At 35.7% G+C, this 23524-nt stretch overlaps 1 protein-coding gene across 1 annotated transcript in view; it reads right to left on the reverse strand.

Annotated features, from left to right (window-relative positions):
- The window catches only part of LOC120333909 (uncharacterized), a 48625-nt gene that overhangs the window by 20797 nt on the left and 4304 nt on the right, over window positions 1-23524 (reverse strand). The window contains exons 4-6 of the mRNA XM_078110293.1: window positions 16267-16434; window positions 7525-7692; window positions 5396-5563 (exon numbers count right to left, since the gene is read on the reverse strand). Coding sequence (XP_077966419.1) covers window positions 5396-5563; window positions 7525-7692; window positions 16267-16434 — 504 coding nt within the window. The remainder of the gene's footprint in view (window positions 1-5395; window positions 5564-7524; window positions 7693-16266; window positions 16435-23524) is intronic.

Genomic DNA, 23524 nt, shown 5'->3' on the forward strand with positions numbered 1-23524 from the left:
GGTGGAGAAAGCCGTAACCGACCAGTGGTTACATGAACCACCCTATGCTGGCAAGGGTCCAGCCATCCACCCTCTCATACGTAATCAACCCCTGCATGTGACTCTTAGCAGAATTTGCCACACTGCCGAGCCATGCGCCACACCGCTGATAGTTTTTCATATTACCGCTCAACATGTCGTGACAGAATAAGTAAGTCGTGACAGAAATTTCTGTTCTTCAGTTGAACACCAAGGCTCGCCATAATTTTATATGCTTAGAACCAGATCATGTTCGTTTCATTGGACTACACATACAAATTTTTAGGGAAGTGGTTGCCAAAGGGGCAAATCTGCTGTAAATTTACAGGATGTATATGCATACTGGCTATTTTGCAATTGATGATAATTTTCTGTTGTTACATATATATTTTCACACAACTTCATTGATTGTAGGAATCATGTTAATTTAAGATTAAGTAAAATTATATATCACTCAAGGGAAAAGCCAGTGGGGGAGATTACATGGGTAATACCCCTCATCTTTTAATTTTTCACGATTCAAAATTTCTGCCTTCTACTTAGAACAAACAATGGCCTCGTTTTACTTTCAGCAAATCACGGTATTGCGGTATTTTATTCTGTGCACTATCACCTCAACGCAATTATCACCACAAGTTTTTATTTGTCTTTACAGCATCTTATGCTTTCATAGCGCTGATAAAAATGCTTATCTCCGTTATTATTGAGATATTTACCTTACTCATCATCAATCATATCGTGATTATTGATAAACAATTGCACAAGGTTCAGAATCGAGAATATTAAAAATGCACGGTTCATTAATGAAGAATTGCCAACTGTGGAGGCATAAAAAAATGGACTTTTACCCTAAAAAAAACATCAAATTTTTCTTCGACTGATGAAAACCTCAGTACAATTTGTTCAATCCGCGAAAAATACAAATGTGTAATTGTGGTTTGTGATCAAGCAAGAGGGCATACATGTTTTATTTTCTGGCTTGAAATATACATGAAACGAATTTACCCATCGCCTAAAGGTGATTACATTACATTTACAAAGAAGAGAAGTGTTATAACTCTATTCAATTAAAGAGTCTTGCTGCACACTAACACAAATGTATTTCTGTGATCTGTTCAGACACACGCAAACTTTTTTCACGAGGTTAAAAATAAATCCACCTCTCATTCATCATGAAAATGGTTGATTCCCCATCGTTTTTCTGCCATTTTTCCTTGGAATCAAGAATTTTTTTTTCTACTCCACAAACCGCTGTACAAAAAAACGAAGTCGCAGTTCTTACCACTTCATGGCAGCTCCTGCAACGAACGAACAGATGGCAGCCTTGCCATGGTTTATGACGCGATTATGGCAGCACAATTTTCTGCCATCGTTATGTGGCAGCTAAAAAGTCAGTCGCCGTGGGCTTGGCTTGGCCATAGCAGGCTATGGTTTGGGAATACCTCCATGGTTTTGCGGCAGCTTTAGACGTCACAGAATATTTGGAACTGTACTTGAAAAAACACGGGTTCGTAGCATGGGCGGACACTTTCCATAATATTAGGGGGGCGAACTTGGATCGCCTACCGAAAAACATCGCGCCGTGTATCGTCACGTAACAATAATCTGTCGATGTCATTCTCGAAGTATTAGAATGTCATTTTGCTACTCATGTATCGAGTACCTAGGATGCTTCGCTTAGACACGGAACTTGCGCATCACTGAACCAATTTCTTGAATTCCACGAGAATTAGAAAAGTCGGAACTTCCCATTGCCGCCTGCAACAAGCACTGTGATTACGCGCTCGTTAAAAGAGCCGCCTATTTTAGCGTATAATGATTTTTCTGTCGCGTAAAATATTCAATCCATGACAGCCACGAGATTCTAAAATGTCCTCATATATTAATTTAATTGTGTGCAACGTTACTCGCGGTTGCGACTTCTTACGTCAAAATAAAAATATTACTTAACTAAAGTACCACAGCGATATGTGGACATAAAAATATGAGATAAGCTGCCGGATGTATTTAATTTTGATACGTATTTTCGCAATCTTCCGAACTCGTTATCGCCGTTACAAAATTCTCGATATCTGATATAAAATCCCATATATAAATAGTACAATTTTACTTCATACAATGAAAATAAATATAAAGTATATTAGTAAATCAAAAATACAAATTCACCGCCTCGAAATCCACGCGGAACAGTTGCCGCGATTACGCCACTTGGTAAAAGAGCCGACTTTTTCAACGAAAAATGATTTTTACTTGTGCAAAGTAATCAATCAAAGACCGATACGGGCATATTCAAAATGTCTTGATTTATTTATTTAATTGTCTTCAATTTAAACTGCGGTTGAGTCGACAAAACAAGAGCCACTCTAAAACACCATGACAATCCGCAGACATAAAAATGTTTGGTAAACTGCCCGTTCATATATTGATTGTTTTGATCCCTATTTTTGCTATTTTGCGAATTCGATAAATTTGAGATGTACTTGTAACACTGGCTCCGCTCAATCGCAATGTTGTCACTCCAATTATTTTTAAAGATATAACCTTTCGAAAAATCCGTAAATTTTCTGTCAATTCTTACGTAGTAAAAGTTATTCCAGTACAATGAAAATACATGAATAAATACAGAAATTGATCGAATATACTTTAATTATCTTATATATCATCACAAACCGGGAAAAAGTCGCGTTCTCAGCTTTGTTTAATGTTAACACGAAAATTTTCGACGTCAATTTAGAAGTAATGGATAAAAAGGCGAATCCCGCTCACAATTGACCGTGTTTCGATTTTAGTGACGAAATGTTTTTAAAGGTCAAGCAAACATAATTTGTGCCGTAGGCACACGGAATTTTGCGATTTCAGATGCCTAGAAAACGTTTCTAGACTGTCGCCGGCCTCAACAAAACTTATATTGTTTACAGTTTTATTTTTAGTATTTTATATTACCGCTTTTCAACTTATGGATACTTATTAGAATTCCCGCCGGGTTCATAAGTCCGTGCTTGTACGAAAATAAAATAATTATCATAGTCATCGTGTCACAAATTTGTGATTTAGAGAGGATAAATGCCAACGCCAAGGCGTTTACGACCTAAATAATAGGTCACAATGATGAAAACAATCGGCGATTTTAGCAAAAGCCAATTGCACGCGTTATTGGCGACTTTTTCAGTTTTCAAAAAAATTCAGAAAGGGTGGGGGGTATCTTTTTTAGATAGTTTCTGTGGTCTGAAAAGTCGAATAGGCGTTTCGACATAGTAAATGCTTTGATCATTGCCCGCAATTTATGCTGGGCCTTGCACGAAATCCATCACGTGAAAAGATACGTCCAGCGGTGAAAATTGTTTATAACAACTTTAGATCTAGTTAATTTTTTAGCGATAATAGTTAAATGTTGTTTGCCTCTTTCATTCTCTCGCAAGTGCCAACAATAACACTATTGAAAGATTTTGACAATGAAAAAACCATATTAAATTGTACAAAAATGAATTAGTTGTGCAAAACCGTGGTGCGTGATCGGCAGTGCGTTTGAAGACGGAGTATAACCCGTGCGGGCGCGCATGTTTCACAAAAATGGGAGGTGCTCCGAAGGCGCTCTGGTCCACATTATTGTAAGAAAACAGTTATAATATCGGTAACTATTAACCGTTTAATTGCGCTTGACTATCGCACTTTACGGGAATGATAATTTTGTAAGGCGGAAACAACATGTATTAAATTTTTTAGCGAAATTATTGGTGGGGCGACCGCCCCCCCGGGTGTCCTCCCCTGGTTCGTAGAAGGTGATATCTGTGTGATGTCATAATTGGAAGACTATCAAATGACCCGTCACATTACTGAGGTCAAATCAGGTTGATTGTTACAATAATTAATATAGTGCCATTCCCAGTTCCCATAGAAGTGTGATTTATACAAGAATAGCAGGACAAAAATTAATTGATGAAGCTTACTCATAAGTGCCGCTATTAAACTCATTTCGGAACAGCCTGCGGGCGACTCATGTGGTCTTTTCGGGCGATTTGGTGCCCGTGGGCAACGGGTTGGTGACCCCTGCTCTACAGCAAATTTTATTTGCACAAACGACATTTTTGAGGAAAAATTCACTTCACAAAAACAATGCGTGGAACAGTTAGCTGAATTATCAAACATTCAGCAAGTAAAAGACTGGATTTTTTATGCAAAAGACCAAAACAAAATAGCTTGGGAAATCAGGTGGCCCATACCTCTCCACTTTCCCATAGCATTTATAATCCATAGATAAATAAAGGTGTGAAATCTTTGGTAACTCGGAGCAACTTGGTCAAAATTGAAATTAAAAAAAAGACAAGGTTTGGAGACAACTATCCAGGTTTCAGAGGTCAAAGGTTGCTTTGAATGGTAGTATATGAATTCTTTACAAAAGACTAGACTTAAAGTTTGTCACAAGATTTGTTATGAAAAGGCAAGTTTAATTTATGTCTCATAGACCTCATCTGATTCATTGGGATTTACTAAATTACAAGTTTACGGCAGCAGAATTACTGCATAATATGTAAAAAGATTTATAGTTAATAGTGCTTAGGTGACTAAAATATTTGATCAAGTCAAAATTAAATTTGGTTATGGAACACTTATCATTAATTGTTTAAGAAATATTATTTTTGGTCGAAAGGTCTATTTCCTTTTTTTCCTTTTTACTTTCGAACACTCAAACCAAACAGCATTTTTTGGAAATGATAGAATAACATGCGAACTATGAATTCACATGCATGGGCGTGATGACCAATGAACTTGACTGCGTTTGCACAAGTTCAAACCACTGAACACAAGCTGTAACGAAATGGAAGGCCAATGCCGAACTGAAATGATTTTTTATTTTAGAAAATAGTAACTCCTTCAGTGGACACTTGTACAAGGCTTGGTTTAGAGTGAAACCGTGAATAAGAGTCATAAGAATATTTTTCTCGAAAACAATATTCGATAAGTACTCAAGAAAATGAATGCTGCTCCTCACTGCCCATTTATTCTAAAATTTTAATAAAAATCAATTGAACTTGGAAATTTATCAGAAAAAAAAATCTTCCCTTGGGTGCAATATAGGGCCATTTTAGGTATTTCACACAATCACAGGACAAGACTCAACAGAACTAAATTGCTCATAGGAATTGGTTATTATGTATTTCAAACAAATATTCAAAAAAAAGAGTAGGCCTGAAAGCTGAAAAAGAAATCTATTATTCAAAAAGTAAATTTAAAATTATAGAAGTTTTACATAAATTTCACCATGTAATCCAATTCTGGGTTATGAAAGTGTAAAACTATAACATATTAAACAATCAAACTCAAAATTTCCTCCAACCCTTGTAAAAAAGTTAATTATGTGATTATTATTGTGTTGTACCTCTGTGCTGCCCAAGGATGATTCTAAAGCTTGTAGTTGATCTGATGACAGGTTACATTTTTTAAGGCCCAACTCTTCAACACAGGATTGATTGGAAAGTATTTGTCCAACTAATGATAAACCTTCAACTCCCATGTTTTTGTTTACACTCAGCCACAACCTCTGGATCTATAAAGAAACAAGAATAATTTATAAACCATGAAATCCATAAATGGTTCTTTACTGAGTGAAAAATAAAAAGTTATGAACATTGTTAAACTGAAAGTAGTTTTAGATGCAAAATATACTATTTATATTCCATAGAAAATACCGTTGAATTTAAAAACAAAATCTGAAATACAAAATTAGACATATCAGAATTAAAATCTGTAAATTCGGAATAGTTGAATCCCATGTTAACAACTGCATGAGAACGAATGATTGAGCAATTATGAAATCCTTAAAACTCATAGAACAGAACAAAAATATTGTTATGGTATTAAAACAGTCATACTTGCATGTATGAATTTCAAAAGTCATAAATGTTTTGACCTGCCTTTGCTCACTATGAGATAACAAAATTCCTGAAAAGTTTGGGATTTGCGAAATTTCTCGCAGTCTTTGCAAGGAAGTGCGCTTATAGTAAACAAAGAAAAATTGTAAGCTCATACTATAGCTTAAAATACAAAAAATTTGAAAATTAAGTTTTGTTTTTTCACTTTAATACAAAAATCACCATTGGGTGAAATAGCGATCGGGTCGTTGCTGCAAGCCATGTCAATTGGACAAAAACTCAGCTAATTCTGTGAAGTTTAATTTAAAATATTTCTAAAAACTTTTTAGTTCCTGATCAAGCATATTCATTGTGCACAGCGTATTTCTATTCAAACATTTGAGTGACTTCGGCTGGTAACCCTCAAATTATAATTACACATATAAAAATTTCTGATAGTTCATGATAATTATAAAATTTATCCTTTCGAATCTTATAATGTTTTTTAATATTAAATTAGACAACAGTAAAAACAGTAATACGTCATTGAATGTTGACTTAACTCTGAATGGCCTTGGGATTGTAGGTCGAAATAATTGCATTCAATGAAGTGGTAGCAATTGGCATTAATACACAACATAGTGAAATTCATATTCAAATTCGACAAACTTGGTAAAAATCCGCATTTAGAAAGTTGACCCACCCTTGGTAATTTTGAATATAGCCTGATACCAGAAGTTGGAAGTTTTTATCAAGTGAGGATCAATAGATATCAAAATTCAAAGTTTTAGTCAAGTGACAATTTTGTGGTCAAATCATCTTGGTAGCATTTGGAATCAATGAACAAAATTGTAAAATTATTTTCAACTCGGAGCAACATGGTCAAATTACTGTAATATTTTAAAAACAGAAATGCTTTTGTTGTCCAACCTTCACTGTTGGAAATAAGTAGCATTTTAGAATTGTTATCATTCATCATTTAATGTTTAAAATCTGTTACCTTCTGTTCCAAATTTTAATCTGTACAGCATTCAAATTTTCAGAAAAATGTGTTATATGACTCTTTTCAACGTCGTTCACTCTAAACCAGATTATGTACAATTGTTTACTGATATCTGTTAGGAGGAAATACTATTTCCTTCTTCCTTTTTTAACAGATATCCGTGAACAGTTGTACAGGGCCTAATCTGGAGTGAATGGCGTTGATAAGAGTCATATAGAACATTTTTTTTCGAAAAATAGATTTAATGAGAAGTACTCAAGAAAAGAATACTTTGCTAATTTAATTCTAAAATTTTTTTTTTACAATTAATTAAACTTGGAAATTCATCAGAAAATAATTTAATATATTTCAATTACGATATAGGGCAATTTCGGGTATTTCACACAATCACAGAACAAGACTCAGCAGAGCCATATTGGTCAGGAGAATTGATTAATATGTATTTCAAACAAATTTTTGAATAAACGAGTAGGCCTGAAAACTAGTCTTAAAAACGATAAACTTGAAATTGTAGAGGTTTTTCATAAAGTTCACAATGTAATCCAATTTTGGGCTATGAAAGTGTAAAACTATAACATATTAAAAAATCAAACTCAAAATCAAAATCAAACCCTTTTCAAAAAAGTTAATTATGCGAATATTATTGTGTTATACCTCTGTGCTGCCCAAGGATGATTTTAAAGCTCGTAGTTGATCTGATGACAAGTTACAGTTGCCAAGCTGCAACGATTCAACACAGGATTGATTAAAAAGTATTTGTCCAACTGTTGACAAACCTTCAACTCCCATGTTTTTGTTTCCATACAGCCACAACTCCATGATCTATAAAGAAACAAGAATAATTTATAAACCATGAAATCCATAAATGGTTCTTTACTGAGTGAGAAATAAAAAATTATGAACATTCTCAAACTGAAAGTAGTTTTCGATACAAAATATACCAATAATATTTCATAGAAAATACCGTTGAATTTAAAAACAAAATCTGAACTACAAAACTAGACATATCAGAATTAAAATCTGTAAATTCGGAATAGCTGAATCCCATGTTAACAACTGCACAAGATGAACGATTGAGCAATTATGAAATCCTTGAAACTCATAGATCAGAACAAAAATATTGTTATGATGTCAAAACAGTCACACTTGCGGGTATGAATTTCAGAAGTCAAAAAACGTTTTGACCCGCCTCTGCTCACTATGAGATAAAAAATTCCTGAAAAGTTTGGCATTTGCGGAAATTTCTTGCAGTTTTGCAGGGAAGTGAACTTATAGTCACCATTGGGTGAAATAGCGATCGGGCGTTGCTGCAAGCCATGTCAATTGGACAAAAACTCAGCTAATTCTGTGAAGTTTCATTGAAAATATTTCTAAAAACTGTTTAATTCCTGGTCAAGCATATTCATTGTGTACAGCGGTTTTCTATTCGGATATTTGGGTGGCTCCATCTGGTAACCCATTATTTTTACACATATAAAAATTTCTATAAATGGTTCTTTACTGAGTGAGAATAAAAAAAAACAAGCCGGTAGGCACACAGGATCTCCGCTGATAGTTGGGGCCCGCATCTAGCTACTTATTGCCATCCATAGAAACTTGAGGATCTTCAACGGTGGTGCGATTAACTAAGTGAGCGGGTTGGTTAAAAAGTCCAATTCATTTTGAGCGCTGCGCATTTTGTAGACATACTTACGTGACTGATATGCGGTGATCAAAAATTGGAAAAAATCATGTTCATTAAAATCCTTAAGGCTTCTCCAGTTTATGGAGTATCGAGACCAAAGACGACTTATTGGAAAGCGTATTTTACTGTGCAGAAGGTAGCGTTCTTGAAATTTCAAATTGGTTAACAATTGAACGGCGATAAGTTGGGAAAAAATGGAAATTTCTCAACGATCAGCGCGTTATTCGTCGTTGTCATGGAAACGAAACCTCCATCCGGACTTTCTATGAAACGCACAATACTAGGGTGACATGATAACCCACGTGAGAAACTTCATCCCTATTGGTCCAGACAGATACACAGACAGAACGACTGATAATAAAATGTCCTCCTAGAGCGGAGATCCATTATGAACCTTTACAAATTGGAAGTGTTTTTTGGAATTTCCAGGTTTTGATCCACGATATTCTAGTAATATTCTAGACCATGGTGGTCCAAACCCAGGCCCGCGGGTCAGATGGTAATTAAAAATCGCATTTGGTGTTTTTTTGTCATAGAATCAACCAGAAAAATCTTTTGGCATATTGTTATATCACCAATGTCACTGAATTGAACAGTGTTCTTAGGCGACTAGCAAAGTTGAATGATGTGCTTGGCAGTCTAAATTGTTATCTGGATTTCTATCTTTTTGGTCACGAATATATGCTAACAATTTTGGTATCATAGAAAACTAAAAATCGAATTAGCTTGGTTGGCTATGTCTGATAACTAATATTAATGTCATGGCCTTACAATATAAGTCATGCCGGGTCTTTTTTGCAGCCCGCCTGAACAGTATTACAAAAAATGCTGCCTATATGTCAGAACATTTAGTAATTACCCTCCTGTACCTCACATTTGGTAATCAATCAATCTGCAGTTATTTATTTGTAAGTTATTTTGCAAACTGACGAATTCAAACATATTTTCAACTGGATGTTTGGGGGTACCACAATGCTTGCTTGATATGTCGGCAAGTTTTGTCGGTGACAAAAGAATATAATTTAAAACAGCATTTTAGAATCTTGTGAGCAATGAGCATTTTCCAAAGTTAAGATTTTGCTTTGAAAATCCTATAGCTGTTCAAAAGCACTTACATTTGCGAAAACACTTTTACCGTTATGAAGAGTTTGAAATCTCACACTAAACGTAGATATAGAAAGCCTTTTGCTGGTTTTAGTAAGTTTTTTGGTGGTTTTTGCATGTTTTAGCTTGATAAATGACAAATACTGATCAACGTGGCTAATCAATTTTGTGGCCCCTGGAGCCGACAACCTTGGACCACTCGGACACATAGACATTACCATTGAATTTGAAAAAATAAATCAAACTACAAAAGTAGACATATCAGAATTGATATATATTGAGTGAGCCACTCAAACACTGAGAATTCTGACCTATGTTGTCAAATAGGATAGGATAGGATTTACATATTTATCACGGGGGAGAGGAAAGCCAATAAGACGGCTTATCCATATGGCGAACCACGGCCTCTCGTCCGGTTACCATTCCAAGTCGGGTATGGGATTAGTTTTACTGTATTGTTTGTTTTCGAAAGCATGGACTTGGTGGTGGAGGAAGCCGTAACCGACCAGCGGTTACGTGAACCACCCAACGACGGCGAGGAGTCCAGCAATCCTCTCGCACATAACCATCCCTGCATGGGATCGAACCTGCGAACCCACTCAGAGTAATCAGAGGTGCGGTGGCGAGCGTATTCCTAACGCTTAGCCCGTTGAGCCACATCGCCGCGCCTAGATAGATTGGAAGCTTGAGCTGTATGAAATCCTTAATACTCACAAAGCAGAAAACTAACATTAATATATTACTATGATATTAACACGGCCTATTTCAAATTATTATCACAAGGAGCTAATGGAATGCTGCTTCAATAGAGTAAAGTATCATGGCCCTCTGTTTCATGCATGAGTGACCATGGATTTGTATCTGGCTCATATTCTGTTAACCGGGAATTTTGAACTTGGAAAATGTATTTTCTCTCGTCATGTACAATGTTAATGTCTTCATTTCTCACAATTCTTTTGTATATTTGTAATATAATTTTGGCGGTAGTGGGAACATATCAAATAGAAAGGCCTGCTGCCGTTTGTACGAAATAGGCAGAGCAGCCCAGGACAGGTATCTGGCAGATAGCAGTTACATCATCAAGAAAACATGCTAAAAAATATCCAAGTCTTCTACATTGTGAGACGAGGCCAATCTTTAGCACTTAAATTAGGGTTTAGAAATAGGATTAACATATTTATCACAGGGGAGAGGAAAGCCAATAAGAATGCTTAATCATAATATGGCGAACCACGGCCCCCCTCGTTCGGTTACCATTCCATGTCGGGTATGGGATTAGTTAGCGAGTTTTCAGATGCATGGACTTGATGATGGAGTAAGCCGTAACCAACCGGGGGGTACATGAACCACCCTATGGTGGTGAGGAGTCCAGTCATCCTCTCATACGTAATCAACCCTGCATGTGATTCGAAAGTGCGAACGCATGCATGGTAATCATAGGTGCAGTGGCAAGCATATTCCTAACTCTTAGCAGAATTTGCCACATTGCCGAGCCATGCGCCACATCGCTGAGAGTTTCTCCATATTACCGCCCAACAAGTCGGGACAGAATAAGTAAAAGAAATTTCTGTTCCTTAGTTCAACACCAATGCTCGCCATAATTTTATATGCTTAGAACCAGATCATGTTCGTTTCATTGTACTACACATACAAATTTTTAGGGAAGTGGTTGCCAAAAGGCATATCTGCTGTAAATTTACAGGATATATATGCATACTGGTTATTTTGCAATTGATGATAATTTGCTGCTGTTACATTTATATTTTCAAACAATTTCATTGATTGTAGGAATCATGTTAACTTAAGATTAAGTAAAATTATATATCACTCAAGGGGAAAGCCAGTGGGGGAGATTACATAGGTAATAACCCTCATTTTTTAATTTTTCACAATTCAAAATTTCTGCCTCCTACTTAGAACAAACAATGCCTCGTTTTACTTCCAGCAAATCACAGTATTGCGGTCAAAACTATTTTATTCTGTGCACTATCACCTCAACGCAACTATCACCATAAGTTTTTATTTGTCTTTACAGCATCTTATGCTTTCATAGCGCTGATAAAAATGCTTATCTCCGTTATTATTGAGATATTTACTTTACTCATCATCAATCATATCGTGATTATTGATAAACAATTGCACAAGGTTCAGAATCAAGATTATTAAAAATGCATGGTTCAGTAACGAAGAATTGACAACTGTGGCGGCATTAAAATATGGAATTTTTCCATAAAAAACATCAAATTTATTCTCCGACTGATGAAAACCTCAGTACAATTGTCGAATCCCCGAAAAATACAAATGTGTAATAGTGGTTTGTAATCAAGTAAGAGATACATGTTTTATATTCTGGCTTCAAATATACATGAAACGAATTTACCCATCGCCTAAAGGTGATTACATTACATTTGTCTGCTCAAAAGGAGAGAAGTGTTATAGGTTGCATTGAAATTAAAATTGAATTTTAATGAAGTTAATTGTGACAAGTAATAGTAATTGTGACAAGTAATAGATTTATATTTCATACACATTCAATCGATGCTACACGTGAGCTTGTCTTTGTGTATATAAACAATTATAATGTCTGACATCAGTGAGTCGCAATGACTTTAAAAATTAATTTTCACGATTTTAATCACTTTATTTCTAAACGTTGGCACATAGAAACAATTTTTAGGATATGGGTTAATATTTCGTGACTTATATTAAATTAATTTGGGAACCACTTTTATAATCAAATGCGGGTATATAAGAATTGTTTATATACATAAAACAAAATACAAAATGGATTATTATTTTGCGTCACATCAAAACATTGGGAAATACATGCATATATCATTTGTTTATTGTCTATAATCATGTCATATTTTGTGACTGTCAATTTACGGTAATTTTGTTCTCGCTATATTTTATGTACATTCGTGTTTGTGCCATATTTCATATTGGAATTATATGGTAGCGTTATGTAGGGCATCATAAATGCAAGAATCCAAGGGCTACCAGTTCAATGTACACTTCTAAAAAAGTCAGTTTGCTCGATTAGGTTTCAATTATTGATAATTACTGGTATTTAGTCAAGTAATAAACCTTATGATTCACCAGGAAATCAAACAATTATCAAAACGTTGCAATAAATTTCTATCAATGACACTTGCATTTTAAAACTGAGTGTTTTCAAATTGATTTTAAAGTGATCACTACTATATTATCCTAGGAAACCACAACGTTCTTGGATCATTTGCAAACACTATGCACGACCCTAAGATAAAACGAACTTAACAGTTGTGCTATCAAATGTTACAGAGTGTTGTTCTGCGGCGCGTAACTTGACACTGTAACTCTAGGCGGGACTTGCAGATCATCAGAAAGGCGTGTTCCGTGTTTGTTCCGGGTGAAGTACATGTCAAAAAAATGTTGATTCACAAAGATAGGTTGAACCAAACAATAGTTTCAAAAAATGGGATTGCCGTATGATTTGAATCGCAAGCTTTTTCTATACATACTACGCTGACATGTGGATAGTTAAGCGTGGTAGATTGCGTGATATAACTCCGCTTGGCCGTCGCTAAAATCGTCCAGTAAATAAACAATTCAGACACACGCAAACTTTTTTCACGGGGTTAAAAATAAATCCACCTCTCATTCATCGTGAAAATGGTTGATTCCCTATCGTTTTTCTGCCATTTTTCCTTAGAATCAATAATTGTTATATTGCTACTCCACAAACCGGCGGACAAGAAAAAACGGAGTCGCAGTTCTTACCACTTCATGGCAGCTCATGCAATGAACGAACGACAGCTCTTGCCATGGTTTATGACGCGGTTATGACAGCACAATTTTCTGTCATTGTTATGTGGCAGCTAAAAAGTCAGTCGCCGTGGGTTTGGCTTGGCCATCGCGGGCTATGGTTTGGAAATACCTCCATGGTTTTGCGGCAGCTTTAGACGTCACAGAATACTTGAAACTGTACTTGAAAAAACACGGGTTCGTGGAAAGGTGATATCTATGTGATGTCATAACTGGAAGACTATTAAATGACTCGTCACATTACTGAGGTCAAATCAGGTTGATTGTTACAATAATTAATATAGTGCCATTCCCAGTTCCCATAGAAGTGTGGTTTTTACGAGAATAACAGGACAAAAATTAATTGATGTAGCTTACTCATAAGTGCTGTTATTAGGCTTATTTAGGAACAGACCCTTGTGGGCGATTCATGTGGTTTTCTCGGGTAACTTGGTGCCTGCGGGCAACGGGTTGGTGACCCCTGCTCTACAGCAATTTTTTTTTGCGCAAACGACATTTTTGTGGAAAAATTCACTTCACAAAAACAATGCGTGGAACAGTTAGCTGAATTATCAAACATTCAGCGAGTAAAAGACTGGATATTTTATGCAAAGGACCAAAACAAAATAGCTTGGCAAATCAGGTGGCCCATACCTCTCCACTTTCCCATAGCATTTATAATCAATAGATAAAAAAGTTGTGATAACATTGTTAACTCAGAGCAACCTAGTCAAAATTGAAATTAAAAATACAGACAAGGTCTGGAGACAACCAGCCAGCCAGAGGTCAAAGATTGCTTTGAATGGTAATTTATGAATTCTTTACAAAATACTAAAACTTAAAGTTTGTCACAGGGTTTGTTATGAAAAGGCAAGCTTAATTCATGTCCCAAAGGCCTAAGTGGCCTGTCTCATTAGAATTTACTAAAATACAACGGGACATACAAACATTTATGATATCAGAATTACTCCTTCCATTGTAAATGTCAAAAGATTTATAGCGTTAGTGCTTCAATCAGTCATCAGTAATTTATTTTTCCACAAATGCTGAAATGTGTGACGTACATAGACAGCTTAGAATAAAATAGAATAGGAATCGCATGTCAGTGAGGAAAACGTTTAAGTACCCAGAAGCGGTCTAGTAAATCCAGAGGCGCTAGTCAATGTAAATATAGAGACTACAAGCACCATTAAGCGTGGTAACCATGACAACTGCTCACCTTTGCACTGACAGCTGATTAGATTAGGTACGAGTTTGAGTTTTCAAGGATGCATAAAGTAGGATTTGCGAGTGCAGGCGTGTATAAAATGTTAACTACCGGTAATTAATTTACCCATTTGATAAGAAGAGATTATGAAACATGAACCTCGTACTGTCATTGTGCTTGAGTAAAAGATTAGTACCAAAACTCTGTGTGAAATTATTAAGATTAATGATCCTAATCAGTGAATTGAATATTCAACGAAATGCCGGTAACTATAAAGTCTATAATATGAAACAGTTATTCAGTGGTTTTGCAACAAGCCGTCGATGAAATATTTAACAACAATTGGGAATAGTGTAGAAGTGTAACAATTTGAAATAAAGGTAGTTGTAATGCACATAATATAACATTTATTAACAACTTAACATAAAAGCACTAACTAACTGGTTTGAGATCAAGATTTACTGTACATCTATGGCCTGGAAATTATTGTTTTGAATGCCATACTGCACCCAATAATATATGGGTGATATCCTCAGAACACTTCAACCTATCGCATGAAGTATATCCATGTATTGGTACCAATTAGCAGAGAAATACACTATAAAAATAAATATAGAATGAGATTCAAAGAGTCACGGATCACATGACTATTCCAGGTACTAAAGACTCGATAGCTATGAATCTGGTCAATTGTTTAGCTGAAAATGGCGAGAAAAATGGAATACCAACACAACATCAACTGGGATATACAAGCTTATAGAAATGAACAATTCTATATCTGATTGGGTGAAAATTAAATGCGGACATGGAACAAATGAATCTTCGAATGTTGCAAATAAATAGAATTTTAGATTTGTCATCATTCATTATTTATTGTTTAAAATCTGTTACTTTCTGTTCCAAATTTTAATCTATTTTTTCCATTTTTACTGTTGAACACTCAAACTAGAAAGCAACTTTTGAAGATGATAGGATAACACGAGAAATATAAATTTACACGCATGGGTGTGATGACCTAGTAGTAAATGCTTTAGATTTGACCATCTTTGCATTCCAGATTGCACAAGTTCAAATCACTGAACACAAGGTGTAGTAAAATGGGAGGCCAATGCCGAACTGAAACGCTTACAGATTTTCTGAAAATAGTAACTCCTTTTAACAGATATCAGTGGCAATTGTAGATGACCTGGTTTAGAGTGAAAGCACATTTTCCTCAAAAAATATATTTGACAGGTATTGAAGAAAAAGAATACTTTGCTCATTTGCCTTTTATTCAAAATCAATTGTACTTGGAACCTAATCAGAAAAAAAAAACTAATATACTTTAGGTACAATGTAGGACATTTTAGGTATTTCACACAATCATAGGACAGGACTCAACACAACCAAATTGGTCACAAGGATTGATTATTATATATTTCAAACAAATTTTCAAATGAACATTTAGGCCTGGGAACTATTATTAAAAAAGATAAATTTAAAATTATAGCGGTTTTCATAAATTTCACCATGCAATCCAATTTTGGGCTATGAAAGTGTAAAACTATAACATATTAAAAAATCAAATTCAAACCCTTGTTAAAACGTTAATTATGTCATTTTTATTGTGTTATACCTCTGTGTTTCCCAAGGATGATTCTAAAGCTTGTAGTTGATCTGATGACAGGTTGCAGCAGTAAAGGCTCAAGTATTCAACACAGGATTGATTGGAAAGTATTTGTCCAACTGATGATAAACCTTCAACTCCCATGTTTGTGTTTCCACTCAGCTCCAACCTCAGGATCTATTAAGAGACAAGAATAATTTATAAACCATGAAATCTATGAATGGTTCTCTACTGAGTGAAAAATAACAAATTATGAACATTCTCAAACTGAAAGTAGTTTTAGATGCAAAATATACCATTAATATTCCATAGAAAATAACGTTGAATTTAAAAACAAAATCTGAACTACAAAACTAGACATATCAGAATTAAAATCTGTAAATTTGGATTAGTTGTATCCCATGTTAACAACGGCACGAGAATGAATGATTGAGCAATTATGAAATCCTTGAAACTCATAGAACAGAACAAAAATATTGTTACCCGTATATCAAAACAGTCACACTTGCAGGTATGAATTTCAAATTTCAAAAGTCAAACAATGTTTTGACCTGCCTTTGCTCACTATGAGATAACCAAATTCCCAAAAAGTTTAGCATTTGCGAAAATTTCTCGCAGTTTTTGCAGGGAAGTGCACTTATAGTAAACAAAGAAAAATCGTAAGCTCATACTATAGCTTAAAATACAAAAAATTTGAAAATCAAGTTTCGTTTTTTTCACTTTAATACAAAAATCACCATTGGGTGAAATAGCGATCGGGTCGTTGCTGCAAGTCATGTCAATTGGACAAAAACTCAGCTAATTCTGTGAAGTTTCATTGAAAATATTTCTAAAAACTTTTCAGTTCCTGATCAAGCATATTCATTGTGTACAGCGGTTTTCTATTCGGAAATTTGGGTGGCTCCATCTGGTAACCATCTAATTATTTTTACACATATAAAAATTTCTATAAATGGTTCTTTACTGAGTAAGAAATAAAAAAAAACAAGCCGGTAGGCACCCAGGATCTCCGCTGATAGTTGGGGTCCGCACTTAGCTACTTATTGCCATCCATAGAAACTTGAGGATCTTTAACTGTGGGGGCAATTAACTAAGTGAGCGGGTTGGTTAAAAAGTCCAATTCATTTTGAGTGCTGCGCGTTTTGTGAACATACTTACAGGACTCATATGCGGTGACTGAAAATTGGAAAGAATCATGTTCATGTTCAAAATCCCTAAGGCTTCTCCAGTTTATGGAGTATCGAGACCAAAGACGACTTATTGGAAAGCGTATTTTACTGTGCAGAAGGCGAAGGCGAATTAACAATTGAACGACGATAAGTTGGGAAAAAAATGGAAATTTTTCAACGATCGGCGCGTTATTCGTCGTTGTCATGAAAACGAAACCTCCATCCGGACTTTCTATGAAACGCACAATACTAGGGTGACATGATAACCCACGTGAGAAATTTCATCCCGATTGGTCCTGACAGATACACAGACAGAACGACTGATAATAAAATGGTCTCCTAGAGCGGAGATCCATTATGAACATTCACAAACTGGAAGTGGTTTTTCGTGGAATTTCTAGGTTTTGATTCACGATATTCTAGTAATATTCTAGACCAGGGTGGTCCAAACCCAGGCCCGCGGGCCAGATGGTAATCAAAAATCGCATTTGGTGTTGTTTCGTCATGGAATTAACCAGAAAAATCTTTTGGCATATTGTTATATCACTAATGTCACTGAATTGAACAGTGTTCTTAGGCGACTAGCAAAGTTGAATGATGTGCTTGGCAGTCTAAATTGTTATCTGGATTTCTATCTTTTTGGTCACGAATATATGCTAACAATTTTGGTATCATAGTGACCTAAAAATCGAATTAGCTTGGTTGGCTATGTCTGATAACTAATATTAATGTCATGGCCTCACAATATAATTCATGCCGGATGTTTTTAGCAGCCCGCCTGAACAGTATTACAAAAAATGCTGCCTATATGTCAGAACATTTAGTAATTACCCTCCTGTACCTCACATTTGGTAATCAATCAATCTGCAGTTATTGATTGGTAAGTTATTTTGCAAACTGACAAATTCAAACATATTTTTAACTAAATGTGGGGGAGGGGGGGATACCACAATGCTTGCTTGATATGTCGGCAAGTTTTGTCGGTGACAAAAGAATATAATTTAAAAAAAGGGCATTTTAGAATCTTGTGAGCAATGAGCATTTTCCAAAGTTAAGATTTTGCTTTGAAAATCCTATAGCTGTTCAAAAGCACTTACATTTGCGGAAACACTTTTACCGTTATGGAGAGTTTGAAATCTTACACTAAACGTAGATATAGAAAGCCTTTTGCTGGTTTTAGTAAGTTGTTTGGTGGTTTTTGCATGTTTTAGCTTTATTAATGACAAATACTGATCAACGTGGCTAATCAATTTTGTGGCCCCTGGAGCCGACAACCTTGGACCACCCTGTTCTAGACCTTACCATTGAATTTAAAAAAAAAATAAATCAAACTACAAAAGTAGACATATCAGAATCGATATATATTGAGTGAGCCACTCAAACACTGATGATTCGGACCCATGTTATTAAATAGAACGGAAGCTTGAGCTTCATGAAATTCTTAATACTCACAGGGCAGAAAACTAACATTAAAATATTACTATGATATTAACACGGCTTATTTCAAATTATTATTACAAGGAGCTAATGGAATGCTGCTTCAATAGAGTAAAGTATCATGGCCCCCTGTTTCATGCATGAGTGACCATGGAATTGTATCTGGCTCATATTCTGTTAACCAGGAATATTGAACTTGGAAAATGTATTTTCTCTTGTCATGTTCGATGTTAATGTCCTCATTTCTCACCATTCATTTGTAAATCTGTAATGTAATTTTGGCGCTAGTGGGAACACATCAAATAGAAAGGCCTGTTGCCGTTTGTACGAATTAGGCAGAGCAGCCCAAGACAGGTGTCTGGCAGATAGCAGTTACATCATTAAGAAAACATGATGAAAAATAAAAGGAGACTTTACATTGTGGGACGAGGCCAATCTTTAGCGCTTAAATTAGGGTTTAGAATTTGGACATTACATATTTATCCCGGGGGAGAGGAAAGCCAATAAGATTAATCATCATATGGCAAACCACTGCCTCTCGTTCGGTTACCATTCCATGGATGGGATTAGTTTTCAGATGCATGAACTTGATGGTGGAGAAAGCCGTAACCGACCAGTGGGTACATGAACCACCCTGTGGTGGCGAGGGGTCCAGCCAGCCATCCTCTCATACGTAATCAACCCCGCATGTGATTCGAAAGTGCGAACCCATGCATGGTAATCAGGGATGCTGTGGCAAGCATATTCCTAACTCTTAGCAGAATTTGCCACACTGCCGAGCCATGCGCCACACCGCTGAGAGTTTCTCCATATTACCGCCCAACAAGTCTGGACAGAATAAGTAAAATATGGCTTCGTTTTACTTTCAGCAAATCACGGTATTGCGGTCAAAACTATTTCATTCTGTGCACTATCACCTCAACGCAATTATCACCACAAGTTTTTATTTGTCTTTACAGCATCTTATGCTTTCTCCGTTATTAGTGAGATATTTACCTCACTCATCATCAATCATATCGTGATTATTGATAAACAATTGCACAAGGTTCAGAATCAAGATTATTAAAAATGCATGGTTTAATAACGAAGAATTGCCAACTGTGGCGGCATTAGAAAAATGAACTTTATCCCAAAAAAACATCAAATTTATTCTTCGACTGATGAAAACCTCAGTACAATTGTCGAATCCGCGAAAAATACAAATGTGTAATTTTGGTTTGTAATCAAGAGAGAAAGGGCATACATGTTTTATTTTCTGGCTTGAAACATACATGGGACGAATTTACCCATCCCCTAAAGATGGTTACATTACATTTGGCTGCTCAAAAGGAGAGAAGTGTTATATGTTTATTCAAGGAATTTAAGGAATACAAATATTGGTGCATTGAAAATAAAAATGGATTTTATTGAAGTTAATTGTGACAAGTAATAGTTTTATATTTCATACACATTTAATCGATGTTACATGTGAGCTTGTCTTTGTGTATATAAATCAGAGGTGTGCAACATACGGGTACAGCAAGGCACGCGGTACCTATTTACGTGGCCCGCTACAGACTTCATACTTCGTAGCCTATTAATTTAATAACTTTTTCGAATTGTAACCGTGTCATTGGCATTTTTGACTGCAGTATAGGTCCATGGACTTTTCCCCGAGCATCCACTTCCTCATTTACTTCGTGACATTGGCTAATCAGCAAGATGCAAAAAGTGACGTAACAATGTCCCCTTTTCGTATCCACTCTGACACTGTGACTACTCAGATTTTCAGGCGTGGTCGTGAACCTTACCTCGTTTTCGGGTTTTTGAACTATATTCATTAGTTTTCAGTTGTGTTTCGGAAATTTAAATATAAATCAGATAATTTAATGATCACGTTGTCTTCTTAGAAGATTTAATTTAATTGCAACAATGAAAAATTAGTGTAGAAATAGCTGTAATAGTCTAGCTAGGCTAAAATTGTTTACCAGTATGTTTAAAAAACAGATTATTGTATGCCAAGGTGGTCAAAGGTTGTCAGTCTAGCGGGCCACACTATTATCTTTGCATTGTTCGCGAGCCACAATAGTACCAAGAATAAGTAAATAGTGCAATACAAATCAAATACTTTATGTCCAAACACCTTGACCATTATTTGTCATTCATCAAGCTAAAACATGCAGAAACAACCACAGATAAAATGACATAAAGAACAAATTTCTTTTTTAGATTGTCACCGACATAACGTACACACATATAAGGCAAGCATTGTGGTATTTTCTTCCCCATATCCAGTCAAAAGTCATCTGAATTGGTCCTCTTTCTTTTCATATTAATGTTTAAAAACGTTATTTTAAAACAAATAACAAAAAATAAAAAGCCAGTTAATAATCCAGACTAGCCAATCACAATATTCAACTTCGCTAGTTGCCTCAGCTAGCCATAACACTAGTCAATTCAGTGAAATTAATAATGTAACAATATGTCAAAATAATTTTCTGGTTATTTTTATGTCGAAACAACACTGATTGCGATTTTTGTTTACTCTCGCGCAAATGTGACGCGAGCCACAGATAATGAAACGGCGGGCCACTTGTGGCCCGCGAGCCTGGGTTCAGACCACCCTGTTGTAGGCAATGAATGAATGAATAATAATGATGGTTTGAAACATATAACCCACTTTACAGGCGTCAACTCGCGAAACCACTCCTAAAATAAACCCGAAAATTTTGCAGTGGTTAAGTATGGGAAGAATTTTCCGGGGGTCAAAGGTCAGAAAAATCTCCATAAGACTACATCACACTGCGATTTAATTCCGTCTACAGCAGGGTCGTCCAACCTTTTTGATCGAAGGGCCACATGTAGTTTACTAATAATCTCGCGGGCCACTTAACATGATAGTTATGCGCTAGTTTTTCTAGACTGACTACAGGTTAATGAAAAAACAATACCCTTATTCCAAACTTTCACAATTATTAAAGCAATAAACCTGTTGTTTCCCAACCATTGATAGGGCGCCATCAGTGGTGATTCCCGAAAGTTTTGCCAAAGACAAGCCAAGCCGCTTGATCATTTTCATCACAGCTTCCAACATATCACACGCCTCTATGCGTACCGGTACCATTAATAGGGATAATGGCTGTGAGCTATTCGGTAATTTCAAAATCATCACCCACTTTCGTACCATAGAAGATCGCCGACTGATCAGTAACCTTGATGTCAGTGCTTTAGTCAAGTGCCAAGGAATACGATAAAAATTTTCCCGATTTTGCAATTGAAGATTTCGCTATAGAGTTCCCAAGCTCTCAACACAACAAGTTATGGTCTGTTTTGACAGGCTTTTTTTGCAAACACCTCTTTCATTTCCAGACGTAAAACATCGGAAACCCGAATACAATAAATAATATAGAATCCTTAACAAATTCTCAATTTGAGAATGGCTTCGATTGTTTTGCGATAACGTCATATAATAATAGACCAGGTGTGTAAGCGACTATGGCACCTTTATGTATCGATATCTCCTTCTAGTTGGTTGATTCAAAATGGGACTCATGCCTCATTTAAAATGGCTGACAGAGCGCAGTTAAGGAAACAAACAAATCGTCTTTGTATACTACATCACGTCTTTGTATACTACATCATTCAAAATAATAATTTTGCTCAATTTTTTTTATTCGATTCTGAAAAATACAGCGCGGGCCACTGGCCATTCGAAATGCACCAGCGGGCCACGTGTTGGACGACCCTAGTCTACAGTATTGTGACGAACCCCATTGTTGCAGCATAATGTGCATTGTATGAAACCGCCATGTTCTGGCAGTGGTACGTGATCGTACTTTATGATTATTATACAAAAAAGCTTAGCAAAGTTCAAATGTCTACCATTAAGAAAAGGAAAGTTGATTATCACATTAATCACCTACACAATAAATATACTGATTGTACGGGCTCTTCCATTAAATAAATTATTCAGAAAAAATTTTGAGTTGTTCGATGGCCTGGCCCCCGGTATCACTATACTTGTAGTTTGTCGCCCATTGCGCTAAACAGTTGCACGCCCCTAATATAAACGATTATAATGTCTGATATCAGCGAGTCGCAAACTTTCAAAATTAATTTCACGATTTCTATCGCTTTATTTCCAAACGTTGGAAATAGAAACAATTTTTAGGATATGGGTTAATATTTCGCGACCTATATCAAATTAATTTGGAAACCACTTTTTTAATTAAATGCGGGCATATAAGAAATTGTTAATATACATGAAATAAAATACGAAATAAATTAATATTTTGCGTCACATCAAAAAATTGGAATATACATGCATATATCATTTGTTTATTGTCTATAACCCTGTCATATTCCGTGACTGACAATTTACGATAATTTTGTTCTCGCTATATCTCATGTACATTCGTGTTTGTGCCATATTTCATATTAGAATTATATGGTAGCATTATGTAGAGCATCGAAAATGCAAGATTAGAGAGATTGATGTTACTCCGTCTCTCTACAGCAATTGTTTTTGCGCAAATGACATTTTTGTGGAAAAATTCACTTCAAAAAAACAATGCGTGGAACAGTTAGCTGAATTATCAAACGTTCAGCGAGTAAAAAACTGGATATCTTTTGCAAGAGACCAAAACAAAATAGCTTGGCAAGTTAGTTGGCCCATACCTCTC

Source organism: Styela clava, chromosome 2 (assembly GCF_964204865.1).
Source record: "Styela clava chromosome 2, kaStyClav1.hap1.2, whole genome shotgun sequence".
NCBI classification, from domain to species: domain Eukaryota; kingdom Metazoa; phylum Chordata; class Ascidiacea; order Stolidobranchia; family Styelidae; genus Styela; species Styela clava.